The sequence below is a fragment of the Staurois parvus genome, unplaced genomic scaffold (assembly GCF_062004578.1).
Source record: "Staurois parvus isolate SC_StPar_1 unplaced genomic scaffold, SC_StPar_1.0 ptg000151l, whole genome shotgun sequence".
Taxonomy (NCBI): Eukaryota; Metazoa; Chordata; class Amphibia; order Anura; family Ranidae; genus Staurois; species Staurois parvus.
Genome location: NW_028317947.1, coordinates 6,905,220 through 6,921,605, shown reverse-complemented (window position 1 = coordinate 6,921,605; position 16,386 = coordinate 6,905,220). Strand labels below are relative to the sequence as shown.

The following is a 16,386-nucleotide window of genomic DNA, read 5'->3' as shown; positions in this document are numbered from 1 at the left end:
GAGCTTTAACCACTTGCCCTCTGGAAGGTTTTACCCCCTTCGTGACCAGGTCAATTTTTTGCTATTTCGCACTGCACTACTTTAACTGGCAATTGTACAGTCATGCCACACTGTATGAAAATTTACATTTTTTCAGTCAAATAGTTTTCTTGGTGGTATTTGATCACCACTGGGCTTTTCTATTATATATATATATATATATTTTTTATTATAAAAAATGAAAAAAGACCTAACATTTTGAAAACAAACCACTGATATTTTCTACTTTCTGTTATAAAACATATACAATAAGAATAAAAAAAAATTTCTGCATAAGTTTAGACCAAAATGTATTCTGCTACATGTCTTTCATATAAAAAAAAAAAAAAATCCCAATAAGTGTATATAAATTGGTTTGTGTGAAAGTTAGTGGTGCACCAGAAATGAAAATTCTGGTACAGAAAACAAAAAAAAATTCAAAATGCACTTGGCCGAATTCAGAAATGCGCAGTTTTTAAAAATGAGTATAAATTTTTTGGAAAAAAATACACTTTGATTAAAAAAAACAAAGCAAAAAATATATACCCCAATTTTTTTGTAGTATATGAAAGAGGATGCTATGGTAAGTAAATAGATACCCAACATGTCACGCTTTAAAATTGTGCACGCTTGTGGAATGGCGTGCAACTACAGTACTTAAAAGTCATGGCCTACGTATGCATTCACCACTACGTGCGAGTACGGGGGGGTGAGGGCACTTTAACTTTTTCTTTTTAATTAGTTTTTTTTTTGTTTTGCACTGTCCCTTTAAAAAATTTTTAATCACTTTTATTCTTATCACAAGAAATGCATTCATCCCTTGTGATAGAAATAATTAGTGACAGGTCCTCTTTATGGAGAGATATGGGGTCAATAAGACCCCACATCACTCCTCTGCAATGTAAAGCATTAGATAAAAAAAAAAGCATTGATCTAGTAAAAAAAAAAAAAAAATGGCCGGAACAGGAAGTGACATTGCTCCGGTCCTCCAAAGGCATAGAGATGAGTGGCGGCCATCTTTCCTTCACTCATCTCTATGCCCAGCGGCGGGATTGATGGTTTCTCAGGTAATTATTATTATTATTATTATTATTACATCGAGTTTATATAGCGCCAAAGGGTTTGCTCAGCGCTGTACAATAGGGGGACAATACATGGCACAGTACCACAAAAACAGACAGCGTACGGGGGGTAAGAGGGCCCTACTCTTTCAAGCTTACAATCTAGGACGGAGTGGAGAACTGAGAACTACCGAGCGGCAGCCGGTGGCGGCAGCGGTGAGGGGTGGGATTTTTTTGGCAACTGTATAGTTGCTTTTTTTTTTTTTCATTTCGGCCCAATGGGATGTTTTCACCCGACGGCCAAGAGGGATGTTTTCGCCCGACGGCCGACAGGAATGTTTTCGGTCTACAGCCCAAACAGTCACTGCAGCTGATTTGCTTGGCATGTTTAAAGCCGACTCAAACATGTATCAAAATTCAGATGGTTCAGAAGGGATTGGCCAAATTTCAATCCATATATGGCCACTGTGGATGAACAGAAGTCGATCTACCAATCGATGTCTGTACATTTCCTGTTGGAGAAAAATCCACTCAATCATCTATGTATTCTGACGGTGGGGAGGTTTCCTCGCTGTCAGATTGCAAAGGCACGGCAGGAAGGATTCCCCCATCCACCTCAAATGTATGGAAGGGGAAAGTGGGTCAGTTCAGCCTACTAGTTGAACGAAAAAAACTGACTCATCTATGGCCAGCTTTAAGTGTACCATAGTGTAGCCATGTAACAGCCCTAACTTTGCCTCCATACAGTTTTTCCATCTCATGAGCACCCTTGGAGCCCCTCGAAAAAGGGATGCCCGTTGTGTGGTGGTAGCATCCAGTTTGCAAACCTGAGCTTTAATAACTAAGAGCATGTATTTGTTGATTTACCAATCACATTAGCATATGGTTTGCACTGAAGGCAGTCTTTGGTTAGGCATCTTTTCATTATGTTTTCACGTTGAATTGCTTGCATTTTTCTTTTACCAAAGATTTTATTAAGCATGTTGAAAGAATCAAACAAACCATGACAAATCGTATGGTACAAAGCGACAACAAACAATAGAGGATAGGGAAACATACAACAAACACAAAAAATTCACATATAATACCCACGCCGGGTTCTAGAGAACATTGTGTAAGACAGAGGACCACAAGGCCTGCAACCACATTCAGAAATATAAAAACTACATTCAAGAAAGGCAGCAAAAAATTGCTCGCATTTTTGACAGGTGTACTTTGATAACGAAAATTTTGAGCTTAGTTGCCTTCTTTGACTATCAGACTAGTTAGACATGAAAATACACCTCAGATCAATGGATGACATGTACTGGGAGCCATTGGCTATGCCTGGCTGAGGTCCCCTCTTCCTTTTAGCCTCTGGGCTACACAGCATCAAGAACCGTATTTGTAACCATTTCTTGGTGGCACCTAATGGAGAAGCTGTTATCTTGCAGCCTTGCACAGCTTCTCCCATTAGGACCTGTGCTAAAAAGGTTGCATGTGAGCAGTACTGTTTTGGCAGGATCGCTGCCTGGGGTGGGCTGCAACACCTGCTCTTTTTTGCCCACTAATCTGAAGTCTGTAATTAGAGGTGTAAATAGCACGGCTATGTTGAGGGGGGGCTTTGAAAAGTAGTAGTGGAGCTGCCATTGCTGACTGTGTTGGAAGGTCCAAGCTTCAGGGTTGTCACCTTTAAGCTCCTTTCATGGTGAGTTGCTGAACTGAAACAAACATGTGCATAGCACATGTTGGATACCTTATATGCACATGCTTGTTCTAGGGTGGTGACCCAATAAATGAAAGCATGTAAAAAAAAAAAAAAAAAAACCTTTAAATTAATGGCAACTTCTGTATTCATAAATACAATTATTTATTAAACATGTCTGTGTTTTTATGAGGAAGACACAAGTGGGTCCATAATTTCACATTTGCTTCTACGGCATGATGACTGAACCATAGGGGTACAACTGGCTATTTATGTGTATGAATTCACTGGGAACCTTTGCTGTACGAGGTCTAAAAGCGCCTCAACGAGGCCATTAGATCCTATTGAATATATACAGTAAGCTGCATTCTCTGAAATATTACCCCAGCCTACAAAATGTCAGGGTGTTTCATATGTGTGCACAATGGTCAGTCACAGAGCAGAAGGAGTTAGCAGGGTACCATTATTTTCCCAGCCTGAGGCAGCAGGTCAGCGGTGAATGATAAATACTCTGCTCTTCTACTGATCACATTAGTACTGACAGATTGCATATCAGCAGCGGAGTAATCAGTATTTGCTGGGGAGAGGGGCCATCCTGAGTGTCAGGGGACTTCTTTCTATATATATGTCATTATAACTCCATTAAACTATAGCTGCCAGTATTCTCCAATAACGCCTCAATACAAGAACTCATTCTGCTAGGAGTCTGCTGGTGCTGTGGGTGTCTTGATTGAAAGTATCTAAAAAAAAAAAGACTGACCTGGGTTGGGGGCTGTTAGGGAGCACAGAGTCGCTCTTTAGGGCAATTTTAGTTTTGAAGCATGAGGTTAATTTTAAGAAACTAGGAAATTCGCCTATAGAGACAAAAGTGACTGGTAAGGTTTCTTTGAAGGTACAACCCCACAAACGTTGGGACATTATGTACAATCTACATAAAACAGAATACAATTATTTGAAACGTTGGGACATTATGTAAAATTTATTTATTTTCATTTGCAAATCTCATAAACCCACATTTTATTCACAATAGAAAACATATCGTTACATATTATCGAAAACATATTTGAACTGAGAAAATGTACCATTTTAAGAAAAAAAAAAAGGTAATAATTTTTAAAATTGATGGCAGCAACACGTCTCAAAAAGCTTGGGACAAGGCCGTGTTTATGACGATGTAGCATCAACTCTTCTTTTAACTACCCTGGGAACTGAGGTGATCAATCGCTGAAGTTTTGGGAGAAGAATGTTGTCCCATTCTTGCCTGAGCATTCACTGCTCTTAAACTTGGACATATCTTTCAGCATTAATGGTGCTTTCCAGATGTGCATGCTACCCTTTCCATATTCACTAATGCACCTCTATACTATCAGAGATGCAGGTTTTTTTGAACTGACGTATCTCTCTTCTTTAGTCCAGATGACAGGGTGCCTATGGTTGCCACAAAGAATGTCAAATTTAGATTTGTCTGCCAACAGAACAGTTTTCCACTTTGCAACAGACCATTTCAAATGAGCTTCGTCCCAGAGGTGACAGCGGCATTTGTGGATCATGTTCAGATATGGCTTTTTCTGTGCATGATGAAGCTTTAACCTGCATTTTTGGATGGTGCAGCGATCCCCGTTCAGACAGTGTTCCTGAGCCCATGCAGTGATGTCAATCACAGAATCATGGCAGTTTTTAATGCTGTTTGAAAGCCCGAAGATCACAGGCATCCAGTATTGCGTTTCAGCCTTGTCCCTTGCACACAGAGATTTCTTCAGATTCTCTGAATCTTTTGATGATATTGTATACTGTAGATTATGATATATTTCAAGTCTTTGTAATTTTACGTTGAGGAACATTATTCTGAAATTGACAATTTTCGCAGGTGGTGAACCACTGTTCATCTTTAATTCTGAGACACTCTGACTCTCCAAGATTCTTTTTTTATACCTTGGCATGTTACTGAACTGTTGCCAATTAACTTAATTAAAACTAACTCTTCCTCATTTCGTCCTGCCTTAACATTTCTTTAAGATGTTCTGCATGCCCAGGGAGTGGAGAGGATTGATGACTATGTGACCACTGTGATTGACTGTCACAGTGATCTCTTGGTCAAAAGTCGTTCCCAATCACAAGTAGGGACTTGGAGCTGTCTTTCGCCACTCGGTCTCTGCGCTGGAAGCATGCAGGGAGTGCCCTCCTCAGCGATGCATATATGCTGCATGTGAGTGTTAAAGCCCACCCTTTTACTGCCACACATACTTGTTATTTTTCCAGCAACACGTTAATGACGATTTACTTACTTGTTCCTCCACTCCTCCGTGCTCCCTCCAAGTGCAGCCTAGTGAAATTTGTTAGCAATCTGCGCATTTAAATATCCAACATATTAATATATTTTTTTTTATATGTTAGATGATCCTGTCGGATGGAAGTACTGGTTCAGAGACCCCTTTCTTTGAAAGTTGGATGCAAACTTGTATGCCGGGAGAGGGCAAAGTCTTGAATCCAGAGCACCCCTGTTTCCGCCATCCTGATATCCCCAAAGTAGAAGCCTTAGTGGCACTTCTTAACACATCCACAGAGATGAAGCTAATGTAAGTATAGATTGATTGTATGACTTGTCACATGCTGGGTTTATTGAATACATTACTAAACTCAGGGCTTTTTTTTCATCAGAGAATAGGTGCAGGAACTCCCCCTTTCGGAATCACCCCTTGCCCCCCCCCCCCCAACCACCTCTGAGCGCCATCACTTGGTTCTTCCTCTTGCCCACCTCCAAGAATTGCCCCTTTTAGAGAATAGAGAACCAAGTATCATTTTGTGATGCTATGTAATTTGTATGGATTTTTTTTCACTGATAACAAGAAAAGTAGTAAAATATTTCCCCTTGCAGCAAGCAACAATACAAAAATAAACCCTCCCCCAGCAACAATTGACCCCACAGCAAAATACCACCCAGCAAAAGATCTCCCCTGCAACAATGGACCCCCACAAGAAAATACCACTCCAGCAACAATAGACCCCCCAAGCAGCAACAACAGATCCCCCAGCATCAATGGACCTCTCCCTCAATAGTAGATCCCTCCCAGCAACTGACACTCCCCTCCTCCGACAACATACGACTCCCCCCACCCCCCCAAGCAACAATAGAATCCCCATCAAAAACAATAGACCCCCCACACACACACAAAAATAGACTCCCTCCAGTGACAATAGATCCCCCAGCAGCCAGCATCAGTAGACCCTCCAGCATACCCCAACACCCCTTGCCATTAAATGTATTCAGTGCCGGAACTGCGTTACCCCAATTCCCACTGAAAAAGCCCTGACTAAACTGAAGCACAGGTTTTCATGTCCTTCACAGTTATTAATCTCTGCCTAAAGCTGTTTTGTATGAAAATGTTTTGCTGTGAAGATAGTGAGCTCTGTTGTCTTTGTTTATTGCTGTTCACAGTCAGACAAAATGGCATGAGGTTTGTCTCAGCATTCCAGCTGCAATCCTAGAGGTACATAATGCCTGGGAGAATGGAGTCTTGTCATTTGAAGCCATTCAGGTAAATCTGTGTGTTTAGAATTGTATTGATGTTGTGCACTCTTATAATGCAGACCAAAAGTCTTTGTTACCCACACATTTTTTTTTCATTATGTAAACCTATTAAAAAGTATGTTACAGGTTGGAGGAGCAGGGGGTACTGTATGTAGAAAAAGACGCAGATGAGAGAGACTTAAGGTGCTCTTAAAGGACCATTTAACTCCTCATAATGCCCTGACAGCAAGACATACCACTCACCTTCTCCTAATAGGACATGTACCTTCCCCCTCCTGTAAATACACATCTCAGGGCATGAACCTCTCCCCCCTACTAAATCAAAGATCTCTGGGCACGTGCCTCTCCGCCCTACTACATCAAAAATCTCTGGGGACGTGCCACTCCCCCCTACTGCATCAAAGATCTCCGGGCATGTGCCTCTCCCCTCTTGCCAATACAAAGATCCGTGAACATGTGTCTGTCCCTCTTGTGAATCCATAGATCTCAGGACATGTACCCTCCTCCTCCTGCTTATAAAAAGATCTGGGAACACACTTCTTCCCTCCTTCAGATCTTAGGACACATATTACACCTTTCACTGATATACATACCACTCACTTCCTCCAAATATAAATACACATACTTCTTTCCTCCTCCTAGTAGACAGATATTGGGGCATATAACTCTCGCCTCCTCCTAATATCTTTTCTCTCTTTGTGTATGTGCATGGCAGAAAATCACAGATAATATTAAAGGGAAGGTTTGCAGCCTGGCTGTGTGTGCTGTAGCCTGGCTGGTGGCTCATGTCCGGATGTTGGGTCTAGATGAGCGGGACAAGTCTTTGCAGATGATTCGGCAGCTGGGAACACCCATGTATGGAGACAACATTCTGCAGTTTTACAATGAGCGGTATGTTATTTTATTCTATTGTTTGTTTTATTCTTTTCAGCATCTTTGCAATGTACTTATCAACTTCTCTGTTGCTTAGAGTCATTATCATGAGTTCCATCCTGGAGAACATGTGCTCTGAAGTCCTACAGCAGACAGCCACACAGATCAAATTTGCAGTAACGGGTAGTGAGCCTGTGCCATATGTTCACCGGCTGCCCCCAAAGAAGCCAATTAAAGAAGTCTTACATGGAGCCTTCACCACCACTTTAGAGAAAGGCTGGGTGGACATCCGATCTTTGCACATCTTTGACACACTGCTTCAGATGGGAGGTGTCTACTGGTTCTGCAACAACTTAGTTAAGGTACGGAGAGTTTGTTGGTTGATACCACTCATATGTTGTACCATATGTTGGTGTCTGTATAAATGCAAAACTTTGACTGCTGTGTGCTGTAAAGAGAATCTGAACCATAGGGCTTATGCAAGAATCTGAATATTCTACAATACAATTAACCATGTGGGCCTACATCAAAGATGTAAATGTGCCACCTAGCTTTACTCTCTATTGAGTTTCTGTTACAAAGTGCAGTACAGAGTTCTAATTTCTAAAGTGGAACCATGGGCAAAATAAAGTACATTTATGATGCAATCTGTCAATCGCATTAAAAGCAAAAAAGGAACTAAGAGAGGCAGCGCAACCTGAACACATAAATTTAGCCTTTTAATATAATCAATCACAAATAAATATCCAAAGTGCTCAGTGCAGATAATATAAGTACCTAATGATAACCATATAAATATAACCTCAACATGCAATGTGTCACAGTTCGTAAACATGCGTATAACGTGACAAATAAAGTGCATAGAAACATCTTTAAATTTGAACCATAAATACAATGTGCATGTGTGTGTCTTTAACCCCCACTGGGTGCTGCTACGTTCTGTAGTGACCCCTTAAACAGCACTCACGCACCGGAAATAGTTGACCCTTTTTATTCAATAACTCCTTGGTGTCGGCGCTTCCCGGTCTTTTTCTGTGACCACCATGATTGGCTGTCACAGCAGTCACATGATTGGAAAGCTCCTGATCTCAAGTAGAGATTAGAAGATTTCCATTAAGCGCTGGGAGTGCACAGAGCGCATGTTCTTGGCATAGGTCTGTTTATCTTTAGGTATGCATATATGCAGCTTCTCGACGTTAAGGCCCACCCACCGAGAGACCACATATATGCGCACGGCCGGGGCAAGGGAGCTAAGTAGGTCAATATGTGCTTATGATGTAGCAGAACTACTCTTTCCACATACTCCACCAATGGTACCACTACAGGGAAATCTCTAAACTTTACGATTTCACCTCCTCATGTTGAATCAGCGCTTCCAACTCCTATATCCAGCATGTCTTGTTTCTGGAGATTTCCTATTTGGACCTTCTCCAGTGTTCAACAGCCAACTCTCCCCTGCCTGCTTCTCTGTTGTCTAACATTTGTGGATATCAACCGCTTAGTCTATGTTCTGGCAAAATGCCTATGTGCTGGGATAACTGCACTCCTGCGCATTTGCCAGCCAGTCACAATGGCCGAAAAACAGCATCGAACAAAAGCCGGGAGAAGTCGCACATCGGACCATTGATGCAAAGGTAGGTATCACAGAGTTTTCCATATGACAGATATGATGCCACTCAAAGCCTGCATACCATCCCACTGGCTTTCTCTCTCTGCTCTAGGTGTTGGTCTCTCAAGGCGCACATACTGCTCCATCCATCCACAGCAGTACAATGCCCTGGGCCGCTCTGAAGTGTGGCCCAGGATTTTGTATTGCTATCGCTGAGTTTAGTCGTGCTTTAGATTAAAAGCAGGTATGAAAGACTGGGCTATTAAATGGGACTTTCCTTTTAAACTGTTTCCTAATTTCACTTACAGATTTTGCTTTGTTTTTTTCTTTGAAAGGGCCAAAGAGAGCTTCATATTGTATTAAGTAATGTAGCTAGTGGGCTGTATGCCCACCCTGACATTCTTATTCTTGGCATCTGCATAGTGACAGAATAGGAAGTTCTGATACTAGGGTGATGTAGGCAGTCAGTCTGCTGGCATTATTAGAACATCCTACAATAGAAGTCCCTGTGGGAAGCTATTTTACAAGCACGATGCACATGTGGGGGAACTTGTTAGCAGTGGTAGGCTTTCAATGTAGGAAGTGGACACCAGCACATGAGGCGGAAGCTTGAATAACAATGTGTACAGGGAACAAGGGGCCTGCAGGGGAGAACCAAAAAAAATTACTGAGTTTTAGTGTTTTTACAAATATTGACTTTTAAAAAAAATTTTAAAATACAAATCCGTTGCTGCAGTTCCAATTGGCTAACCTTTTTACTGTGCCTTGCATAGGAAACGTACAGGTTACCTTTAAGATCTACCATTTAAGGACAAGGACCGCTTCCCTACTGCCCTATAGCAGAGCTACTGCTACAGGGTGGCACGGCTGCGCAAAATCACGTGTATATACAAGTGATTTTGCATTACCGGGTAGGGGGGCGCGCGTTCCACCCTACCCGCGCTGCCTTTGGCGGCGACAGCTATCGATCACTGAGTCCCGGTCGGAGATCACCCGGCGATCACCGATTATCACTGACAGGGGAGAGACCTGTGTGCACAGCAGAGAAATACACAGCAGTATATTTCCCAAGTAAAACACACAGCACACTTAGTGAGACAGCATACAGTTAACCCTTTGATCGCCCAGATGTTAACCCCTTCCTGCCCAGTGTCAGTGCTTTTTATTAGCACTGATCACTGTATTCGTGTCACTGGGGGTGTATGTAGCAGTTAGATCCCCCCCAGTGTCAGAATGCCCACCGCAGTCCCGCTATAAGTTGCTGATCGCTACCATTACTAGTATAAAAAAGAAAAAAAATTCCAGTGTATGTATGTATGTATGTATATATATGTGTATGTGTGTGTGTATGTGTGTGTATGTGTGTATATATATATATATATATATATATATATATATATATATATATATATATATATATAAATTTATTTCCACGTAAACCAATTAATTTACACATATTGGGAATTTATTTTAGCAAAGACGTAGCAGAATACATTTTGGCCTAAATTTTATGATGAAATTAGATTATTTTTTTTGTTTACTGGATATGTTTTATAGCAAAAATATATATATATATTTAATAAACATATAAATATAAATAAAAAATATTTTTTTTTTTCAAACTTGTTGGTATTTTTTTGTTTATAGTGCAAAAAATAAAAACTGCACAGGTGATCAAATACCACCAAAAGAAAGCTCTATTTGTGGGAAAAGGACATACATTTCATTTATGTACAACGTTGCATGACTGCACAATTGTCATTTAAAGTAATGCAGCGCCGTATCACAAAAAATGGCCTGGTGAGGAAAGGGGGTAAATCCTCTGGAGGGCAAGTGGCTAAGTAAGGCATTGTTTTATCTGCTTTAGGTCAGGCGCCACGTCGACTGCCAGATCTCAGTTCACCTGAGATCTGACAGTCAATGACGCTCACGGTGTGACTCTCACAGTCAAAATGTAGAATTTAATGACTAGGTTAGTCTGAATATTCTGATATTACACCAGCTGAATGGTGCCATTTTCTCTTAAGAGGCACTGGAAACCAAGAAAGAAACTGGGGAGCCTTGAAGATTATCGAGATGTTGACAAATATATCCTCTTAAGGAAATAATGCTCATGTTATTGTGTAGCCGAAATCACACATTAATATGACACGGCAAACAAGCTTATAGAAATGAATTCCTCTGACAGGGATAGAGGATTGATAGTCATCCAATCTGCAGGTCTTTCATTGCTGTATCTTCAACACTGTTGCTCAGTTGTGTCACATAATGTGAGATAAGTGTATCAATTTAAAGTGGTATTAAAACTAAACACAAAAATGTATTATATTGCAGTTTACAAATTCTTAGATGTGATGGCTGCATTAGTTTTCTTTTTTAGACTTGCTTTCTTCTATTTTCGCCTACTGATCCAGCCAGTAAGTCTGTTGATTTTCAAAAGCACAAGCTCTCCTGCAGTTGTAGCAGTTAGAGGGATGAGACAAAACATTTACTACTGACAGGGGTGCTTACGATGATCAATTTTTATTTATTTTTGTAAAACCTTTTCCCCAAAAAAAAAATAACTTCTGAAACTACTTAGAAAGTGTGAGATGGAGTTTGGCTTCAATTTGTTAGTGTAGCTAAATCTGCTGGTTACTCTAACACTCCCTTCACCCAAGATTAACAATGCTGCTGTCCAGAGGAACTCTTAATACAGGAGGTGTGTTACTGGCCAGATTACCAAGTGAAAAGCCTAAAAAAGAAAACTAATGCAAACACATCTAATGATTGTTAAGCTGCAATATATTACATTTTTGTGTTTAGGTTTATTACTGATTTAATTTATGGTAACACGCTCACATGTAGAGGCTTACCTGAAATGATTACCATGTAATTGAGAAAGCCATGGCGTTGGCGCTTTGTAAGTTATTAGTCCACAGGGCAAGGTAGACCAAAAAAAAAACACTTCTACATGGATCAAGGCAATTAAAACTCCCTAAAACCTTGATGCCTTTCTTCGCAAACATGGCATCCTCCTCAGGAGGAGGTATTTTTGAAGTTTTCAATTAAAAGTGGAGATTTTATTATCTCCATCCTTATGGAAGTGTTTTCCTCTAAAGATACTGCAATGAAAAGCCTGCAGACTGGATGACCATCAATAAAATACAAAATTGTATGGCGCAATTCCTGATAACAAGGAACACTTACCACTAAAGCAGGGGTGTCAAACTGACGGCCCTCCAGCTGTTGCCAAACTACAAGTCCCATGAGGCATTGCAAGATTGACAGTTATAAGCATGGCTCCCAAAGGCAGAGGCATGATGGGACTTGTAGTTTCACAACAGCTGGAGGGCCGCCAGTTTGACACTCGTGCACTAAAGGATTATGTAATGAATTGATGAAAGAACCTAAATAACTTAAAATTATGAACAATGTTCACGTATAAAGTCCATAAACAAAGTCCATAATGATTGGATTATACAAGGAGTTGGCAGCTCCACCAAGAGACTGGAGCATGTCTCTGTAAGGACAAAGGATAGCAGGGGGCGCCACTAAGTGCAGTATTTAAAAAAAACACTTTAATAATACATCAGTGTTGCACTCGCATATTAGCTATGGCTATGTCGCTTGTAAGCAGAGAGATTTAAAAGCTCTAAACGATTCTAAAGATCTCTATGCTTACAAGCGACATAGCCATCACTAATATGTGAGTGCAATACTGATGTATTATTAAAGTGTTTTTTAAATACTGCACTTAGTGGCGCCCCCTGCTGTCCTTTAATTAGACTGGATGACCATCTTTCCTCTCTATCCTATCCCCCTTATGTTAAAGGAGGTTTTTTGTTTGTTTGTGTTTTATAGCCTTGTTTGCTGTGCTACACTTGTGTGATTTGACCATACAATAAGCAGAACAATATTCACTTGCTTGAATATATTTGTGGCCTTGGAGAGCTACTGTTGAAGAATACAATCCTAATGTTGAATCACTGTGCTCCGCCTTCAGGGATTTTATGTTAAGGACAGTTGTGTTCTCCTTTAAAAAGACTTATCCTTTCTGCTAAGCCTTGGTTCATTCGAACACGGTACCATGAATCTTTCAAGGTCTGATAAAACTTTTAAAGAATGGTGATGAAAGGTGCACCACAAACATAATGTTGTATAGGAATAAATGCAAGTATATAACTGTGACTATTACTGTGGTTTTGTCATAACATAAGTTTGCATTTACTTGGAAGTCCTTTAATAGCTGTCCTTGATTTTTTTTTTTGTGGAGGATTGCATTGTGGCACCAGTTTATATATTGTACCTGCTTTTACAATGTCTAAGAAGGATTGTGCAGTTTAGATGAATAATCTAAAGTTTAGATGAATAATGGCAGCTGCAGTTGTATGAATGATTCAACTCTAGATGGTAGCATGGCCAGGATTATAAGAAACTGACTCAATTTTGAGGTGATCAGTGTTTAGTGCAGGTGCTATTTGATATGTATATATTGAAGTGCTTAAAGTAAACCCTGAACGCCATAAAATGCATATACTGTCGGGGAGCTCTTACCTGTCAAAGAATTTGTATTTCTGTCCATCCAGCCCTGAGATGTACATATCTCTGCACAGTGCAAAATACCTGAATTTCTATGCTGCAGTTATTATTATACAGGATTTATATAGCGCCAACAGTTTGCTCAGCACTTTACAATATAACGGGAGACAATACAGCAATAATACAGTTCAATACAAGAGGGATAGGAGGGCCCTGCTCCTTGGAGCTTACAATCTAGGAGGGAAGTTGGGTAACATTTGCAGGTTTTGTTTGTCATCCAGCTTGTGGTTGGGCAGTGAAATGGGAAGCAGCAGGTTGATGAGCTCATCTCACTGTTACTCTACTCTCTTCTAGGGCAAGCCCCTTGTCCGCACATGAGCACTGCTACACAACTGATTGGCTCCTTGTGCTGCTTTTCCCTCTGCACATTACATTTCATAAGGCTGGACAGATCTAATTAGGTCCAGATCTAATTTGCCTATGCTCTGGATACTAAGGTCACTTAAATCTAAGATATTCCCCACATTTTCTCATGTGTGCACTCCGCTTAAACAGAACCTTTACTCAAAGAAATATGAAGCTGCTGCTTTTAACTTCTTTCTAGAAAAACAAAATCTCTAGCTGTCTCTGGTCTTGGAACTTTCTGGGTCACTAATCTGAAACAAGCATGCAGCAACTAAAATCTGGAGAACTCGTACAGTACAGGATTAAGGAATCGATTCTTAGATCTTGGCTTATATGCTGCTATCTCTAGATCAGGGGTCTCCAAACTGTGGCCCTTTGCTTGCTTCTGTCTGACCCTTGGGGCACTATTCCATCCACCGACATCAACAGTTGGGCATGCGTCCTATTGACACCAACAATTGGGCATATGTCCTCCCACTGACACCAATGAAGGGCACAATTCCTGCTAAGTACACCAACAATTGGGGATATGTTCTTCCTATGACTCCAATGAGGGGGCACAATTCCTCCCAATGACACCAAGAATTGAGCATATGCCCTCCCACTGACACCAATGAAGGGGCACAATTCCTCCTAATGACACCTACGATGGGGCACTATTCCTACCACTGACACCAATGATGATTCATTGTTTTACTCCCACTAACACCAGGACATTTTCTACTCCTATTATCCTCAGTCTGGCCCCCACAAGGTCTTAAGGACTGTATACTGGCCCTTTGTTTGGAAAATTTGGAGACCCCTGCTCTAGATGATTGGACACTGGCAAAAGTGGGATCGCCTTCTCCTGATGGACCCCTTCTGCCGTTGAAGACTTTTTTCAGATTTTTACCAGTTTTCTTTTTCTTCTTCTTCGACTGACACTTCTATCAGTATCTGACTGCTTACTGCCTTGTGGCTCACTAGCAGTTTCCATATTGATTACCCTTGCTGTATACACCTTGAGAACCATACCCAGATCCCATGGACTGTAATGTTTGCTGTGGGCACCCAATCCTGCATTTGCCACTCATCTTGGCACATGGTACAATGAGTAAGTTAGCTATGGGATGCTATACAAATCCATGGCAGTTGTCCATTCCTATGGCACCCAGACCCTGAAGACCCCTTTGAAGGTATGGTATGCCCACTCTGACCGGTGAAATCTGGACCCTAGACAGGACCATGGACAGGGTAAAACAAAGTTTCTCTGTACTTTTACATTCCAGTTCCTGGCAATACATGTCTTGTTGGATCATTACTTGGATCTGTAATTTTTATCCTACAAGGTAGTGTCAAGCACATGTGCAATTTTAAAGGCACAGTTATGAGGCAATCTACACCTTAAATGTTATTTACCTAGCCATTATTGTCTTTTTTTTATTCTGCCTTATAGGTCAACGTTATTAAAGCTTTTACCTATTTAAAATTGGTGGCCTCTTCCACCCCATTACAGGAGGTTCCTCTCTGGCTAATTACATAGTTCCTTTAATACTCTTCTATTCGTCATTTTCCACTGATGACGCAAGCTGATCGTTTGCTTTCTCACCTGATGCCTGATACCTCAGAACCAGAGTCACAAGTACTAAGTTAGCGCCCGGGGTATTGCAATTCCTTCATACCATCATAGTCCTTTTTGGCTGTATTGGGTTTTTCCAGTTCCTTTTGCTTTTTCAATTTTTTCCTACTGTCATTAAAAAAAAATAAAAGTTATTTTCTAACTTTAGAGCTATGTTCATGCTTGCTGGCCCTGCTTTTCCTCCCATCCTAGCTGTGGTTGACAAGGCATAATTTCCTAAAAGAGATCTTACTACTGCTGGGGATGATCCCTTACTTATAGGATGCATGGAGTAAATGGCCATAGCTTTAAACTTCAGTTGTCATGGTTTTCTGGGGGCTTTCCCGGCTTATCTCTTGTGTGCTTAACTGTGGTACCCATGTCTAAGATCTGTTCTGCATGGGAAACTTCTTTTTGGATCTTCCCTTTATACTATTATGAAGGACGCTACTGGTGGCAAGAGCACTCATATTTCCCATCAGAAGAAGCCTTAGCAACAGATCGCAAATGTTCTCCCTTTTTTATATATTAGGAAATGTCACTTTAATTTCTCCTCTCTAGCATCCACCATGTCAAGACTGCCCCAAGCTTGGCTCCCAGTCACCCTACAAGGTCTGGATTTCAAAGTGTGTTCATAAAAGCCTTCCTCTGCATTATGGTTCACCTCCACTTGCTAGAATTGCGGAATGGGAGCATTTTTTCTTCATATGAGCTCAGGAATTCTGTGTGGAATGAAGCAGATGTCTCCTTGCCTCTCTTTAACAGACCTTCTGGCTTCTGTAGACAATAGGGCAGACACCTACAGTACTTGTCCCCATTTTTTCTGACTCGTCACTTGGAATATCACGGTCCATTTCTGGACAAAACTAAGACTAGAGTGTTTCTTCCAAACAAAGTGGTTGTAAAGGCTCAAGGTTTTTTATTAAATGCATGAAGGTAAAAAAAACCTTCTCTGTGTAGCATCACCCCCATTCCCCCCTAATTCTCACCTAAGCCCCCTCTCGATCCAGCCATGTGCACTGGAGTCTCGGCGATCCTGGGATTCCCTCTCCTCATTGGCTATTATAATAAAAATCATTATTATAATAA

At 40.9% G+C, this 16,386-nt stretch overlaps 1 protein-coding gene across 1 annotated transcript in view; it reads left to right on the top strand.

The window, feature by feature from the left end:
* The window catches only part of MED24 (mediator complex subunit 24), an 80,494-nt gene that overhangs the window by 45,603 nt on the left and 18,505 nt on the right, over window positions 1–16,386 (top strand). The window contains exons 17-20 of the mRNA XM_089674379.1: window positions 5,158–5,339; window positions 6,200–6,299; window positions 7,008–7,183; window positions 7,263–7,527. Coding sequence (XP_089530505.1) covers window positions 5,158–5,339; window positions 6,200–6,299; window positions 7,008–7,183; window positions 7,263–7,527 — 723 coding nt within the window. The remainder of the gene's footprint in view (window positions 1–5,157; window positions 5,340–6,199; window positions 6,300–7,007; window positions 7,184–7,262; window positions 7,528–16,386) is intronic.